General features: G+C 43.8%; 1 protein-coding gene across 2 annotated transcripts in view; it reads left to right on the top strand.

The window, feature by feature from the left end:
• The window catches only part of schip1 (schwannomin interacting protein 1), a 166,242-nt gene that overhangs the window by 42,179 nt on the left and 106,282 nt on the right, over positions 1–17,781 (top strand). For both annotated transcript variants that reach the window (XM_023807288.2, XM_023807287.2), the window contains 3 exons: positions 3,707–3,762; positions 4,098–4,178; positions 4,749–4,902. In XM_023807288.2, coding sequence (XP_023663056.1) covers positions 4,111–4,178; positions 4,749–4,902 — 222 coding nt within the window. In that variant the 5' untranslated portion in view covers positions 3,707–3,762; positions 4,098–4,110. The remainder of the gene's footprint in view (positions 1–3,706; positions 3,763–4,097; positions 4,179–4,748; positions 4,903–17,781) is intronic.

The following is a 17,781-nucleotide window of genomic DNA, read 5'->3' as shown; positions in this document are numbered from 1 at the left end:
GGTTAGGATTAGGATTAGGATTAGGGTTAGGGTTAGAAAGAGTTATACAGCTGCAGATGATATCAGTTTTTACAACAAGATATGATTAAACATGTGATACAGAACCTTTAAAGTATTTTGAGTATGTACAATACATACAGTAATAGATCTCTTGGATATTTTTAATAGCCATACTGTGCAAGGCCACCTACTGGAGTACAAGGGGTATAAGCTTTTGCAATGAGCCTGTTTTATAGCCATAACTTGTACTTTCTTGTTAGGTTCAAGTACATGGGATATACAAGTTTGGTGGATTTCAGGTATTGGGGATGGAGATTTACGCTCCGCAAACGGGTGAGATGGAGCCAGTAACTCACTCTGGCACCTCTCTGTTCGCCCATTCTTGTTCATCTGGCGCTGGTCCAGTTTAATTTCTCTCAAGATCTAGGGGCCACCTGTGCTTCCCACAAACTCCCCCCAGGCTTGCACTTACTCTTTATCCTCTCCTTTATTTTTTGAAAGTTCCTGTACCGTTCCCATAACCCGGCCCAAATATCAAGGATGCATCAGTTGCATCCTTGCCAAACAAGACCAATCCCATGATTCATTGCGCCCCAAGTTCGTTCTTGGGAGGGAAGTTAGCAAGACCGCTCTTGCCAAGACCAAATGTATATTGTTTACGTTCTTGGTATTGAGAAACATCCCTTGTGTTTAGTGTCCCTCAGCTTTCCTCCTCCCTCCTCCCTAGGTTAGGACAGGGGGAAATGGAAATTCTCTGTCTCCAGTGTTGTTCTTCCTGCACGTGGGGCTCCAGATTCCACAGCTTGTCTTTAGGCTGTACAATCCCAAAACATGTTCATAAATTTTCCCCAGCGGCCTTGATAATCAATAGTGTGTGCTTGGCAGTGCACAACCCAAAATGAGTATAGATTTCCTGTCCTTAGCATTGCTAAATTATGCAAACCTTTCTTTATTTCCAGGGCTTTTTGCCCTGCGTTGCTAAGTATCAGACAAGGGTTGAGTTCAGGAGATGGGATTGATGTGGGTTATAGGGGCCCTGTAAGCAGTCAGAGCCCAAGTACTGAGTATGAGAGCTTCCATTGCAAATCTTTATTGGCACAGGAGTTAATGAACTCCCTAATTCAGATGGGGCAGAGCCAATGATTTTGTTATTTAACGCCTGAAGTGAAGATATGTTGTTTTCAATGGCTAGTACAGGCTGAGCTGGTAATTAATTTACTTTACACTTAGCTGCGTAGTTGTGGCTTTTATTCAAAGCAACTTCCCATTTTTAGTCATTTGTACAGCTCAGTATTTTCCTTGAGCGATTCAGTTTAAATACCCTGTTCATGGGCAGGACTCCTGCAGAAATCATTCATTCATGTCCCTCACCAGTGTCCTACTTGCTGCCCCCGAGTTCTGAAGGTCAGGCATTAACATGTGGGAGGTTGCACACCACATCACTTCCACATCTTGGTTTTCCTTGGCTCCCGTGTTAAAGTGGGGGTGGCGGGCGTCCCACGGACATCCTACGTCGAGCTGTATTTCACTCTATCTTTCATTATGCATTGTTTTAAAATGTACTGGAACGAATTTTCAAAAATCTTATTTGGATATTATAGTTCAAAATGTATTTTGAAGCTTTGACACTGAGTTTCCTACCTCCTCCTTGGTCATCGAGAAACCAGGAGCGACATCTGCACTGGCCTGAATGCAGGAGATGCAGACGGCAGATGCCCCGTTCTCACCTGAGACTCTCTCCTTGATCCTTTCACTATCCACACATGATTATGTTCTTGCCAGCTTAACCTGGCTTAGATGCAGATACCTGGAGGCAACAGAAGACCATGCCAGCTGCCTCCTGTCCTGTCACGTTCCTGCGCAGCAGGTGCCTTGCACATGGCCAGAGGGAAGTGGCAGTATCTGCCTCGGGTTTCAGCTACAGTGACCCACTCACCTCCCTAAGCAGTTAGATGTTCACTTGTCTGTTTCCTGGCCAAGGATACCAAAACACTCTCCACGGCTGTGTTTCCTAGGGATGGGGGCTAATCAGGGTAATCAGGGTAAAAGCAGAGCTCCGCCTCTAGGTGGCGTTACCACAATGAGGCACCTGGTCCCTGAGCACGCTAGCTTTGAGTAGAAGCAAGGTTAATAGCTCTGATAAACAGTGAGTAAGACCTGGATGGAAACGGAAACAGCCTCATCCTCTCACCGGCCATCTCCATTACAGAAAGGGAGCCTAAAAGGGATTTGGGCTGGAAGATTATAGTATAACAGATTCTCCAGTGTCTAGGCAGTTTAAGGGATTTGGGGGATGAAGATGACAGTGATTTTCTGTGGGGAGGAAGCTCAATTGCTGGGTACGGATAGAGGTGACTACTTATCCAGTGGAGCGAGACGTAGGGTGGGAGGGCACCCCAGCGTCCCTGGCCTACCTAGCTGCTGTAATGCGGAGCAGCCCTGTTTCTGGGGCAGAAAAAAGTGAGATGTTAGGAAACAAAGAAACTTCTGACCTGGGTGTTGACTTTGTGGTCTGGTCCTCTACGATGGAATTTTACAATTTACTCAGCGGGGCTGGGGAGGGGGGGCGCAATGACGGCGTATTTTTCCATGGATCAATATGGGCCACAGCATTTCATTTTTAAATGCCACCCGATCCCATATTTACAGAATGGATGGCATGTAAGTATTGTTTCTGGGTTATACCCTGCTTTAGATTTCTGCCCATTTGTTTAAGTATATTACGGCAGTCAACACAATATCAGTGTATCAGCAGGGCATCCAGGTCTCCATCTTACACGTGGCACATCTAGTGCCCTCACTGTGCCGTCACTCAGTCATGTGCTCTAAGGTTAATTGCCACTTTAACAAAAAAATATGGCTGCTTGACATCAAGTCACATTATTAATCATGCAAGGCTTGACCTTAATTCCCAGACGAAATCATTTAGAGTGTTTATCACATAACAAATTAAGGGCAGTAGAGATCAAAGTCTGCATGTCTACCTAAACAAAGCCAGAAAGTCGGCGGTGCCTCGCATCCGGAAATATGCCCGTGTGTGTAGACAGTGTTTGTTATAATCTGCAGTTTCCCTGTTTTGTGGGGATACAAGTTCAAAGGCAGGTAAATGTGTACGTGAATGTGCTTATATATGTCTGAAAGTATAGGTACTTCCTCTCATTACCCCCGGCGACACTAAGAGAGATTCTGCAGTTTAATTCCACTTGTAATTAAATTAGTCTCGTCAGTTATTCAGCAGGAGGCTTTTACCCATTTTAAATGGAATAAATAAATCACAAGAAGATCATTAAATCAACTGTTGGGATTTTGGCACTGCACTTTCAATCTCCTATTATTATTACTATTTATTTGTTTGTTTGTTTGTCTATTTATTCATTCATTCATTCATGCTTGTTTTTTTTTTTTTGGGGTGATGATGTTTAGCTTACCCATTTATAGGGTATTTTACTGAAGAAATTTAAGGTCAGGGTTTTGCATAATTATCTTCAATCACAGCATTGGGGAGGGGTTGACATGCAGTGGGGATGGGCGTTAATCTTCCAGTGTAGCATGACTCACTGTGCGAGAAACGCTGGCTGTGTAAGCTGCAGGAGAGCCCTGCGCTGTGGCTTCACCTGACCTTTCCCTGGACTTTCTGCGTGTTACAGTGTGTTACTGTAGCTGCGGATTAAAGCCGCACCTCCTCTCCATGCTTTCTTTCCCTCAGGAGGAGCTGAAGGAGCTGCAGACTGGCCTGAAGTTTGGAAATGAAGGAGATTACCAGTGAGTGTGCCCAAACACACAGCTGCCTACGTGTACAGCATACTCATACAGAGAGAGAGAGAGCGACTCAGCATCCAGACAGTACATATACCCATACATATACATAAATTAATGCAAACCTGAAGAACTAATATTTCATCAGTAATTCATGTCTCATGCATATGTCTTGCTGGGACCTTGTTTGAATTTTTCTGCCTGGTGCTCCTGGTACCACCTCCAACAGTCTGGCCTCTCTTAATGACTGTTAGTTCTCTTTATTCTCCTTTCCCTCATCTCTCCTCTCTCTAATCAGTTAGTTTCTTCTCCCTCTCTTCTGTTCTCTTTTTCCACTGCAGTCATCCGCTGACCATGGACCTGGAGAACAACATTACCCAGATTCCTGTCACCGCTCGGCCGCTGGAGTCCAAGGTGTTGATGTGAGTTACGGTTCTTCTTTCATTTGAGGGCCCCCACGCTCACCCCGGCGCTCCCCAGCACGTCAATCACAGCTCCATGCTGGCAGATGGCTCCCCGCCTGGGCTGTTATTTTATCCAGTTTTATTAAAGCCTCGCAGACTGACATATGGTAGCCTTGGACACAGAATCACTGTCTCTCTGGGAAACCAGGAGAAGATGCATTCCTCAGCTCTTCACAAAAAAGCAAATTTTCCTGGGAAGCGGCTAAGTTGAAATCAGCATTTTATTTAAGGAAATAACCTAAAATTACTATCTTCATGTGTCTAAATCAGGATGTTTCTAATTGCACCTGATACATGAAACCTGTAGTCTGGTTTTAAGGAAAAATTACCTCGGTTTCTGGCATCTCTATACTGCCATCAACTGGTTAGCTATGAAATAACACCACTTCAGCGACTGAGCTGTAGACCCCATCACAATACATATATAACCTCATACAGACAGCAGTCATTCCTCTGGTATCCATAGTGATTTGTGATTGCATATTTAGTTCTGATTTCTATGTAAAGGCTTGCTTTTCCTGTGGTCAGAATCCAGCGTGCATGGCGTGAGTTCATGCAGCGACAGGACGTCATGCACCACAGCTGCCTTGAGAAGAGGAGCCCCTCACCCCCGTCCCTGTCTTCCTCCAGCAAGATGAGCACATCCATCAGCATGGCCACCCTCTCAGATGGCAGCACCCCTGTGAGTCTTTGGCCCTTTTCCTGTCCTGTTCACTTTTATACTGATCACTTGCACTTATAACTCATGTCTGCCTGTTTGTACACATGTTTTTTTACACTGTTACCTGTAGCTTTTGCTTTTGGCTTTTACATTGGGCTTGTTCCTGTAGCTTTTGCAGTTGGCTTTTACAATGGAGTTTTGATTGTAGCTTTTGCTATTGGCTTTCACATTTCACTTTTATCTGTAGCTTTTGCTGTTGGCTTTTACTTTGGGGTTTTACCTGTAGCTACTGCTATTGGCTTTCAGATTGGACTTTTACCGGTACCTTTTGATCTTGGCTTTTACATTGAACTTTTAACTCTACCTTTTGCTCTTAGGTTTTATATTGGTCTTTTACCTGTAACTTTTAATATTGACTTTTACATTGGACTTTTACCTGTACCTTTTGCACTTTGCTTTTACACCAGACTTTTAATAGTAGTTTTTATGTATGACTTTTACATTCATTGGAATTGTACCTGTACCCTGTTACTGTTAGGTCCACTTTGCCAGTATCTTCCATCGCTTATGAGCTTTGGGTTTGTACCACAAATGGGACTCTATCATAATTTTAAAAATATTGTGATATACCTTCAAAAATCCTTACATCACTTAATCTTCAGTTATTATGAGTGCTTCTTTTGTCTATACCAGCTCAAAGATTCGAATTCTGCTATCTTTAAACTCCCGTATTGCAAGAAAAGGAACAGCATAGAATATGATAATGACATTTTCTACTTACAAAATAACAATAAAATATTTGTAAGGTGTAGATATAATGGTCAGATAGTGATCTGCATGTGAAATTTGACGACTTTAACTGGTATTACTGTTCCTTTATATCACCGCAATAGTGATTTACAGCAGTGTACAAACCTAGATGCTCCATTTCAGAGCTCTGGCTGGTGGCACATGTGTCCTTATCTGGAACGTCACACTAATCACTCCTCGTGCATAGAAATCGGTGTTTTGGACTAGCTGGGGGTGTTCACTGGGATAGCGGTGGGGGGAATGCTTCATCCAATAGTGAAAGTTACACATGGCCCTTTCCCTCCATAGGAAGGACGAGACGTCTGAGGGTGTTCAAAGTGCCTCTGTTCCAGGGGGATGCACATGCTCCTGTGCCTTCCTCATTGCAATTCCAATTACTTTTATAATGGTACGGGGGTGGGGTGAGGGTGGGATAAGCTATAATCTGCAGTATATAAAGCGTATTCTTTCTAGTCAGTGCCACACAAAAAAAGAGCACTGAAGCTGTTTATCCCACAGAGTGATGACTTTCAAGTGTAACGGCTTTAGAGCAAATATATGTGCATGATTAAAGGGGGGATTATCCTCAAGCAGTCTGCTTAGACTTTATGTTTCAGTCAGCAGTCACTGCAGCTGCAGTCAGGGCCCAGCTGATAAAAAGCAGCATCGCTTACTGTTCTGTATCGCATAGATATTGGTAGTTTGGAAGCTAATGTACCTAATTACACTTCTGAACCCCATGCCTTCTGATTGCATTGACTTGCGTGTGCATATGCTCGTGTGTGTGTGTGTGTGTGTGTGTGTGCTGGGGATAGCTATGCAATGTATGTATTTTGAATATCGGTAAGCTGCAATTCAGTGGCTCTCCTTCTCAACCTTGCACACGTAGTTACATTCAGATTGTGTCAATCAGCTAACAGATAATTCTGGATCCAGGCTCTTTGTAAAGCAGTGTCTGGCAGGGTAAGGTTATGCCCTCAAAGTACTGGTTAAGAACTCAATTTGCAAAAGTAATGCTGTCATTTCCAGGTTCTCTATTGAGGCCTGGTTCACACCACGTTAGTGTCACAGTGTCAGGCCGTATGTTCCTGCAGCAGGCAGAAACACTAACGCTCGGGCTCATACCAGTGGCTCACCGGCATCCTGGCTGTAAAAATGCACTCCACGCAGAGACTCCCTCCTCTGGGACTCCAGGACTGCTGAGCACGCCGACGCACGGCACTGCCACTGACGGATGAGACCCTCAGAGGCGTCCACGCCAAACCCCGGCAGCGGCAGACAGCAGTCATTATGCAGCCATTGCAGATGATGTCATCTTCCATTAGGTGCTCATCTGCATGCCTGCTTGCGCTGAGGCTCCGGTGACCGTGGTGGTTCTGGGGCCGATTTGCAGCTAATTACTGCGAATCATTTTCTCAGTGCAGGCTGTCCACTCAAAGTAGTCTTCTGTAGATTGAACACCAAATCTTTAGAAAGGTCTGCTGACATCTGAATTTTGCTTTAGCGATTATTATTATGTTTGTTACATTTGTGTGTGGGGGGGGGGTGGTGCAGTGGTGCAGTGGGTAGCACTGTCGCCTCACACTTCTGGAATCCGTGTTTGAGTCTCCACCATGGCTCTATGTGTGTGGAGTTTGCATATTCTCCCCGTGTCGTTGTGGGGTTTCCTTCGGGTACTCTGGTTTCCCCCCACCATCGAAAAACATGCTGAGGCAGATTGGAGTTACCAAATTACCCATAGGTGTGTGTGTGTGTGTGTGTGCGTGTGCCCTGTGATGGGTTGGCACCCCATCTTGGGTTGTTCCCTGCCTTGTGCCCGTAGCCTTCAGGATAGGCTCCGGACCCCCTGCAACCCTGACCAGGCTAAGCAGTTTCAGAAGATGGATGGACATTTCTGTTTTTCTGCAGTGGGATAGGGATATCATCCTGGGACTCCACTCACTTTTCATATTATTTATCAACCAAAGTTTAGATATTTTGTAAACACTCCTCCTTGCTGAACTAGATTTTGTATTCAGAATTTTGTTGCATGTTCACTGTGACCAGAGTTTATTAATAAATTTGTAGAAAGAGGCTTATTTTCAGTTCTGGAATTGAACTGCGAAGCCCTTCACATCGACTGCATGCAGTGCACTGCCCTGCATGTTCCCCTTTGTGGTCTTCACATCGACTGCGTGCAGTGCACTGCCCTGCATCTTCCCCTTTGTGGTGACCTTCTGTTCCACTGCCATCCTTCATCTGATTATATATTACAGAAAACAGTTTACTACAAGTGTCCACATGAATTCTGTTTTCAACGTGGGCCTATGGAGAGATGTATGTGCACAAATTGACCACCAGGTGGGGATATTTTGCTGCTCCGGCAGCCCAACTTCAGCAGCTTGGGTTCTTCACTTTGCAGCTTCCCTGGGTTTTCAGAAATTAGGGTGCCTACATTAAGGTAGTGAGCTTGAGGACACATATGGGAATACATTACTTTAAATGACATTAGACATTAGCTCTCCTTCTGCAGACTGCGTGATTTGCCATATGCTAATTTTTGGAATGGGGGTGCACTGGCTTTGTCTGGCAGATAGAAGTGCTGAGAGGCAGGACCTTCTCTCCTCCCCACCCCCCGCACCATCCCTGCCTTGATGGATACGTTGTAATTAGATACATCATATCCAGTTACAATGTATCCAGCTGCACTCTTGTACTCTGACATCCTCAGCAACCTCACCCGACTAACTGCTAATTGTGGGAGCAACTTTCACTGTCAGCTAATCAGTAACTGAACAACAGGTTCAGTTACTGATTAGCTATGCATTGAAACAGCTAAGGTGGTGTGACTCCGTGGGCTTAATGGAGTGGGCACAGAGTGTATGCATATATATGTTTGTGTGTATGGCAGCACTGTGAATATGCAAGTGTGTATTTGATAGAAAATGGATGTGAAACACATGCTAAACATCTGGCTTGTTGCTGATAATCATGGGTTATTATTTTCAAACCATATGAGTAAAACCATGGTAATATTTTCTGGGATTTGAATAGAATTATATGGATTATAAAATGCTTAGAAAATATTGGTATTACAATATTCTATAGCTCTTTTTGAAAGTGCCAAAAAATGAATTATGTGAAATATGATATGAGGCATATTCTGGAACGCAGTTGCATGACTGATAATTGGTTTGTATTTGTAAGGATTATTAGGTGTATTGCGGCTCTAAAAAGGAATTGACTCTTCACCACATATCACTTGTTCATCAATAACGGTATTGGTGTCACTCTGCTGCCAGCTCAGCCTGCAGATCCTTCCCGAGCCACATGGTGTCACTGTTTAGCCACATCTTTTTGTTGCGAATGGCTCGGCACCATTAAGGAGCCGCGTGGTGCCTCAGATCAGTCTTCTAGGTACAGATGTGTCACAGGCTGCTTCAGATAATTGTCCATTATCAAGTGCTTTCTAATTAAAACCATCGAATAAGGGGAGATAAATAAAAATGAGCGCAAGCTAGAGACCTTTTATTCCCTGTTTTTATCTTCCTTTATGGTCCACAGAGACGGGAGCCACCCAGCCGTCTCTCACCGGCCTTTTAATTTCTAGACACTCTGATTAAATATTTAGATGCAGCAGCAGTGCGTCAGATTTCCAAATGAAGTTCTTTTTTTTTTTCTTTTCGGTGACGTAATTGTTTAGCTTCCCCTTGCGTTTTGATTGCACACTTGGCTGTGGGTTCTATTGATCGCAGACCACCTAGGAACAACTGTGATTGATCATTAATGTCTCCTAAGGACACCGGTTTAGCCAGCTCTGATAAAAGCCAGGAGATTAATATGATCGGGAATAGCTCTGGCCCTGTGTACTATTGACTGGAGTAGGGCGTTGTAATCAGGGAAATTAGCTCTGTGTCCTGGAAGCTGGATTGTGTGCAACATTTCTGTGACATTAATGCAGCAATGCAATAGTGCTGTAGCAGCCTGAGGGATGTAGATGACAAGCCAAGATGTCGTAACCTGCTGCCCATCAGGCTTCCTTTCACTGAGCTCTGGCTGCCTCCTACCCTGGACATTAACCTACCTTCTCCTGTTCAGGGACAAGGACATATTTTGACGCTGCACGTCTCACAGACACGGGGTCATGAATGTAAATTCCCACACTGCCATGGACGCCTTTACACATGTCTGCGTGTATCTGGGTTGGGGTTGGCACTTGCCACAAAAGTCTCTTGAGCCTCATATGTGCACCCAGTTCTCATAATATTAATATAACATTGGTGTGTGTTCCTAGAAGCCAAAGGGTTGATGGACAGGGAAAAGCTGAGAGAAGGTGTGATGAGGCTCGGAAAGAGCATTTCTGGAGGGTGCGGAGGTCACGGGGTTATACGCTCTATACTGTCTTAGCATCCCCTTTACTGTGAGAGCTCTTTGAGAAGAGGAAGGCAGTCATGTAGTTCCTAAATATTCAACATTAGTACAGGAGTTCATCTGCAAAGCATTCAAAGACAACTTTTATCACATAGAGCTGACAATGACGACAGCTCCACTCGTTGACTTATTTCTAGTACAAGTTTCTATCAAAGACAATATATTCAAGTCGGTCTGTTCAAGCTCATCTGATTAAACATGCTTAAAATGCACCCTCAGCCCCTGCTCCAGCACTCCAGCGAGCAGCAAAAAACCTTCTGATGTCTGTCGACATTAAGCTATCCTAAATGAACCAGAATGCACAACAACAACAAATGTAGCAGAAAACATATAGCGTGTTTTTTTAATTATAAAAATCACTGGATTTTAATGACTGCAATGGGTTGGCGCCCCATCCTGGGTTGTTCCCTGCCTCGCCTTTATAGCTTCACTTAAAGGCCCCGGACCCTCCGAAACCTTGAATAGGACAAGCGGTTACAGCAAAGGTTTTCAATTTGAGACAAGTCTACACACACATGCATGTTTATTTACATGGACGTAACAGTTTTGTTGCCTTCTAAATAGTATGTAGGGCTTGCAAACTACCCCAACACTTTTCATGTAGCTAATTTTAGGTTGACAATGGAATAATATAGATATGCTGTAAAATTTATTGCATGAACGTGAGTCTGAGAGCGTGAGTGTCACGCCAGATGCGTGAGAGTTGGCAGCTGTGTCATATGTTTTAAATCTATTGCACACTGGATATTGAAGCTTGACTTAAAAAAAAATATTGCGAGTCAAATCGCAATTGCAGTATCTGTCAGAAAAATTCCAATTAGATATTTTCCCCAAAGCATCTAGCCCTAGGTCTCAGTCAGCCTCCGCATGAAGGCTGGTGTCACTAGTAGCAGCACTTTGACCTTTGATTCCTCCTTCTGTCCACATCCATCCCAAGACGTGAATCTTTGACATCTGAGTAGCCGTTGGAGCTTCAGGGGAACAAACCGATTACTTGTCATTGTAACATTGTAACGTCACATAGTGCGGCATAAGTCTGGGCTTTCTGAACCTGGGGAAGACATTGTGTGATAGATGAAAAAAAAACAAAAGAACAGTAGGATTCCCGCTGAAATGGAACAGCAGGGGGGGCATGCAGACAAACACCTTAAGTAGGGCATGTATGATGGAAAATATGCAGTGTTCTAAAGCTATGACGGATTCTATTGTTTATATAGCAAGTTTTGGAACAGGGATTAATCCAGCCTAGCAAGGGATCATGAAAATATCCCAGAAAGCATTCTGCTGTTTATGGCCTTTGACTTCTGCCCCATATCCAACTCCTTCCCTCTTTATGATACATTTACGGCACGGTGGCTACCACTGCCACACGCTTCCAGAATTTGGGGGTTGAATTCCCCCTTCATTCATGTGCCCCCCCCCCCCATGTCCAGTGGGTTTCCTCCCATAGTCTGGCACCGTCTCCAGGCCCCTGGTGACCCAGCCCAGGGTAAGTGGCTGGTTGTAGGATGTTGGATGGATGATGCCCTAAGGGGTGATTAACAGTCTCCCTCTGACAGCCAGGTGTAATTTCCTCGTACTGACTCCCAGCCAAACATCATACAAGCCCCTGTTCATGGAAGCATTCGTGTACCAGCAACCATAGTTGGAAAAGTCCAACAAATTTAAATGTCTTTGGTCATAATGTCCGGTGAAAATAATTCCCTTTGAGCACAATTTGAAATGTATTCACATGGGCTAAAATTAAATTTCCACATATCTTTTATTTAAAAAATTGATCTTCACGGAGACTGTGATCTCTGCTGAAATTCTTTGTGTTTACGTGTTACAATGCTTGCATAATATTTATTGATTTAGTTTTGCATTACGCACGTGAGTCTATTGACGGGACTTATTTTATTTGAAATAGCTTTCTTTTTAATATAATATATTATAAATCTACATGCCTTGATGTCATTCTTTATATACCCTACCTATAGATAGTTTTTAAGCTCAATAATACATACAGATAATATCTGGCCGTAATTTCTCCCATTTGTCTGGGATGTTGAAATCCTCCCGGACTCGTTGACTGGCACCAGTTTTTTGTACAGGAAATGCCACCGGCAGCTTCGCCCTCTGGCTCGCAGGACTTTAACCCAGTGAAATGTAATAATGGACACAGAGATTCAGGTGCTGAAACAAAACCCAGGCTTTCTGATGACAAAGCTGTGACATACACCATAGCTGTAAATCTGAGGGGGATTTCGCTTGTTCTTTTCTTCAGCACTGTGTGAAGGAAACTGAAGGCTGTTTCAAGACCTTCTGTCACAGAGGGCTTTTGGAGTGACGGTTCATAGAGAGATTTGAAAGCGGCGACTAACGTTACCCCCCCTCCCTCCCACCTTGCTTCTTCCTCTGGTTCCACGAGCAAACCCTGCCAATCTAACATGACCTTCTGCGTTATATATGATGGCAAAGTGGAGCAGGGCAGTGAGCAGAGGATCTCCATCTTCCATAACTTCTAAGCAGAAGCAGTCTGTGTTCTCTTCCTTCTTCTATGATTTTTTGAATTATTTCTGTATAAAGATCTTTGGCTTTTGGTAGCAAAAGGGGGTGCATTGGCTTAGAATAAACACAGTTGTGAAACAAAGTTCTAGGTGTTGTGCTTGTAAAGCTCGCAGGCCCCGTTCTCTTGGTTTACACACAGAGGGCTCCTTTAGCTACAAGCCCAAAGCCCAGTGTCTCCTGGAGCCTGAGTGGGACCTCCAAGGGGTAGAGCTGCGAGTTTGGGAGGCAGTGTAGGCACGAGGCAATGAAAGGCTGAAAGGAAGATGGAGTGGGGAAGGGGATTTACTGGTTGGCTGATCTCCCCGAGTGCCAATCAGAAGCAGTCAGAGGCAGCCCCACCGACAGCAGAGCTTGAGGGAAAATCTGACCGCAGGATTTAATTATATAAAGTTAGCGAGTCTCTCTACTCAGTCGCCACACACTACCTGGCAACAGCCTCTATCACTCCCTCTCTCTTTCCACAAGTGCTCAGGAGGAAATAACAGGAGGAGGAATGGAAAATAATCTCTAAGTGGTAGGAGAGATAACAGGTCTGAAGCCACGGCAGCATTTTTCCTAACTTCCTCGGTCGTCTTCTTGACACAGCTGTGCCTGTCCTGATTGCTGCCACCAGAGCTTTCCGGAAGGCCGACACGTGTGTCCTCCCTGTTGTGGGAACAACTTGGGCATTAAAGGTGATGGGCATTAAAATCTCTTCTCAAAATCAGCGTGGAACACTAGCATGGAAAGCAGTGTGGATGAATTTCCACTGCAGTAAATGAAAAATACATTTTTCAGTAGGCAGGGCCCTGCTCTGATTGCGTCAATGGGGTAAATCAGTCAAGTAAATGAATTTAAGTGCTGTCATGTGGAACGTGACATTGTGATTTAATATGAGTGTAAAACGCACAGGGCTTTATGTTCACAAGCCATTTGTTTTATTAATTTACTTTTAAATGTTTTTTTTTCTTGAGCATCTATTGGCTGCACATTCCAGGAAGGCAGACAAATGAAAACTGTATTGAACAAAAGAGCTCTGAAACATGCACAAATGGTTCCGAATGATTTGTCTATAAAACACCCCAGGAATTGTCTGCTCTAGATGAAAATAAAATGACTTTTGATCAGGTTTTACACTCAATATGTTACACCTATAGCAGGCTGAGGTTTTATTCCTGGCATAATATGCCAGGAATCCATAATAAAACCTCATATTTGGCAGTCTCTCAAATACCTTGTAAGCAGTGAGGTCAGAGACAATTTCTGTGTTCAATTTAGCCTTGTTTTAAAGGGACTAAAAACATGTTTCTATAATTTGAGGAGATAAATTAGAGATTGTAATCATTTAAAAATATTATTTGAAATGCTAGCAAGAAGCACAGTGATTCACCTGAGACTAATTTCTATTTCCTGTGCCTGAGGTAACTCGGTGGCTGAATGGCTTTGTCACGTTTAAACAGCAGTTTCTGTGGGTATTTGCAGGCTCCAGCAACCAAGTCTGGAAGATCATTAATACTTTCTTCCACTCATTGCCTCTGCTCATGACTTCTCCAGATATTGAAATGGCCGCATTAATCATTTTGCACCTGGATCTGTGGAGAGACTTGCACTTTCTTTGAACCTTGGCCCCGCCGATTGCTTTCAGTGTGGAATTTCAAAACACAGCAAGCGCAATTTGAATACGCTGTGTTTACGTGCGTTCGTTTCTTTGAAAAACCGCGGAAGAGCAGGATTGCGGCGCGAGCTGTCGGCTGAAGGGGGTGACGGAGAGTATCACCGCTGAACGAACCTGCGTTTTCCTGGGGAAGATCACACGCTCTCGCATGTCAAAAGGCTGTCACAGGGCGTGGAGGCAGCTGTCTGATCGGTAGTGTTAAATCCCCAGGGCACAGAGAGTGCAAATGATTGGAATTAAAGAGCTGTTTTCCTTCAGCCAACTCCTGCCTGCCACACAGACCGTAATTGTTCGCATCGTGCGAAGGAGAGTGACAGATGTGAAGGTGGCGTATACAGAGCAGCCCTTTTCCCTGTTTGTCGAGAAGTGCCTATGCTTCCTCTCTCTGTATGTGTGCAGGGGGGAGAGCTCATATGTCAGCATTAATTACTGTCAGCACACGGATCAAGGAGAAACTGACGCTGTATTTCAGATACACACAGGCGCACGAACAAAAGCACGGGCGCTCACGTGTGTACACACAACAACAGGAGCACGATAAGCCTAATGTGAGGAGGGGCAGCTTGTAGACCTTGTTTGGCCCTGCCCTGTCAAAATATACCTGTGTAATTAACAGCGTGCAGCAGCAGAGCTGCAGGTGTCAGTGGGCCGCGGGGGGCGGTGAGGGATGGGTGGATTGGGGGAGGAGGGTGAAATCAGAAGGAACTGGGCTTGTCAGGGTCTATTATCCATGACATTTACAGCAGCCATTAGAGGCCCTATCCATGGAAAGAAGAGGAGATGGGAGTCGGAGCGTGTATAAGCTGTGAGCCCTAACAGTGCTTAAAGAGCATTCCTCCGCGATACGGGAGACACAAATACCTAACCTTCTCTTCCAGGTTCTCTTAATATTGTGCTAAAAATGTCTTTGCCATGCATGCAATTTCAGTAGCTTTAGAAAAAAAAACTCCATAATGTCGACTGAATTCATATCATTTCCATACTGGGAATACAGTTTTTTTCCCCTTGATATGGCTTTTATTTATACTTTATTCATACTTGTGAACATTTATCTTTTGCAGAGTAATGGCGATTCAAGTGTTTTGTTGTTGGAAAGTTTTAAAAAGGAAATTTAATGGTTGCACTGTAGGTTGAATATTTTATTGATTCCCCTATATAAAGCATAGTCTCATTGGACGCTATGCTACCGCTCTCCCTGCAGTGCTTTAGTTTGCTAATTCATTGCCCTTTCTGCAAAGTAACTATTTTCAGTTGTTCACATAGATAAATATTTGATTTCATCATTTCCATCCATTTTCTTACGCTACACAATCGCTCCTACAGTATGTCTGCATGGGCATAATAAATGGAAATGACTGCAGATGTAATTCAGCAAATGCATTCAAGTCTCAGAACATAAATCACTGCATCTCAGTTCACTGCTGTTCTTATTTGCATATGTTTAAAAAATCTTTTGCAAAAGTCAATAATGCGCTTTTACAGCCGCAGGTTTCACTGCAGGACATTTCCTGAATGGTTGATCTGGGCCTTTAGCACCTTCAGAGAGAAGAGAAACTTTATTACCAGAAGGCCAGCAGCACTGGAATATTTAATCTGCATAGCCTGTAAGTTCAGAAAGACGTATGGTCTATGCTAAACCATCTGCCCAGAGTGTAGGAGCATTCTAATTTATTCAATCCTGCTCTATTCCCAGGCATAAACAAAGTTTCCGATAAATAAGACAACAGCCAGCTTGTTCTGTTGACAACTCAATATCTCATAATATAATCACAACAGCCTCAGTCTCAACGTGTGTGTTTCCTGTAGTTTATTGGTGACCATACAGTGAGAAACAAATTAACCTCTTTTACAGTTTCAGGAAGTGTTTGGATAGCTCATCAAGGAGGCAATCACTGCAATAACATTTTAAATTTGGGTAAATGTGGGGGCCAGGCTTTTGCTCTTGGCCAAGCAGTCGCTCACATTCTCTTTGCTGTTTTGATTTCACTCTGTCCTCATGCCCAGAGGTAAAGACACCAAGATGGTCACCCAGCCAAACAAGGAGAAAACGGCTGTTATCATCCACAGACAAATGGTTCAGCTCTCAATGTCTGGCCCCGACTTATCTGGCACAGGTGATAAAACTGTCCTATCTCCCCAGGGGGCCGGTTTCTCGCCAGTTCTGCTGCCAAACTCTGAACCCCATCCCGTAGCTAGAGGAACCTCCATTGTGTCAAAGTTAAGCTTGTAGAATGCGTCTGCTCAGTCTTCCATGGAACTCATTCATTTCCGTTTATCATCACTGCATCTGTGGTGGGACAGTAATGGGTGAGATCTTTGATCATCTGAACTTCCAGTTTAAAGACTGTTATTGTTAAAGGATCATTTTAAGAAAATGAACTGGAGCTGATATTATTTGTTCCCCATTTTCTTCCCCAAAAACTGCAGTAAGCTGTGAACGGCCCAGGCTGTAAACTGTAACTCCCCTTGAGATTTAAATGGAAAGCACCTTCAAACTATACTTTTTATGCATGCACTTGAATGCCTGTTACACAAACTGAATGAGAGCAATGATTAATGCAAGCCCTGTTGATGTTCCTTTTATTCTGATCTTCACTCATTACTTTCACATTAAGTTTCCTGTTTTGTTTTGTTTTTAATCTTTCCAAAAACGACATGTAAGTTTGGAGAATAAGAGCACCGGTCAATTTAACAATAAGTGAGACATTGTAAAATGTGAGGAGGTCATACTGACGGGCTCCATAATTGCTTTCTAATGACACCCTTCCAAAGAAATGAAAGTGCCTTTTAACCTGTTTCTGTGTGCAGCTGGTTCACAGAAGCATCGTTATTTCCATTAAACTCTTGCATTTCCTTGACCCGTGGTGTGCACGCCCCTATACTGTATCACTGATCAATTCTGTGTTGCATTGCATATACTGGTTCCCACGGTGATAGCAGGTAACCTGATTTGATGTCTAATTTGGATGGATGGTACTGTCAGTATTGTATAGCTTTTTTCATGAGTGCTGTCTGTGTAACACACAAACAGCCTGGTATTTGAAGAATCCCACCAAATATGTGGGAAATCAATGCAGAAATATTCATGAATTCTAGATTAATAAATGCAGTTTAATTCTGGTTTAATAGATGGTTTCAACATGGGCAGTTGTAAGTTGGTGCCTGCAAAGGATTGCTTAGGGTTAGGGTCCAGCTGTCCCATGTCCTTCTGTTTCCGCACAAGGGCCAGTCTATAGGGAAAGTAAAGCACAAATGAGCTGTCCTTATCATCTGTGCCAGAGGAGGCCCCAGTAAAACTGAAAAGGCCTGATGAATTATTTAAGTGGGGTAATGCCTGGATGGAGTAATATGTGGAGAAGTGACAGATTTACTACAGGAGGAGATAGATCCAGTGAAGAAGTAGGGAGCCCAGCCCCCCGGTGCCCAGGTGGACAGGCATCCGTGCTTTTATGGTGCCTGTGGCTCTCACTGATGATGTTCTGCTGCTAGGGTGTGAC

The sequence above is a fragment of the Paramormyrops kingsleyae genome, chromosome 17 (genome assembly GCF_048594095.1).
Source record: "Paramormyrops kingsleyae isolate MSU_618 chromosome 17, PKINGS_0.4, whole genome shotgun sequence".
Lineage (NCBI taxonomy): Eukaryota > Metazoa > Chordata > Actinopteri > Osteoglossiformes > Mormyridae > Paramormyrops > Paramormyrops kingsleyae.
Note: the sequence above shows the minus strand (reverse complement) of the source record. Positions and strands in the feature narration are given on the sequence as shown.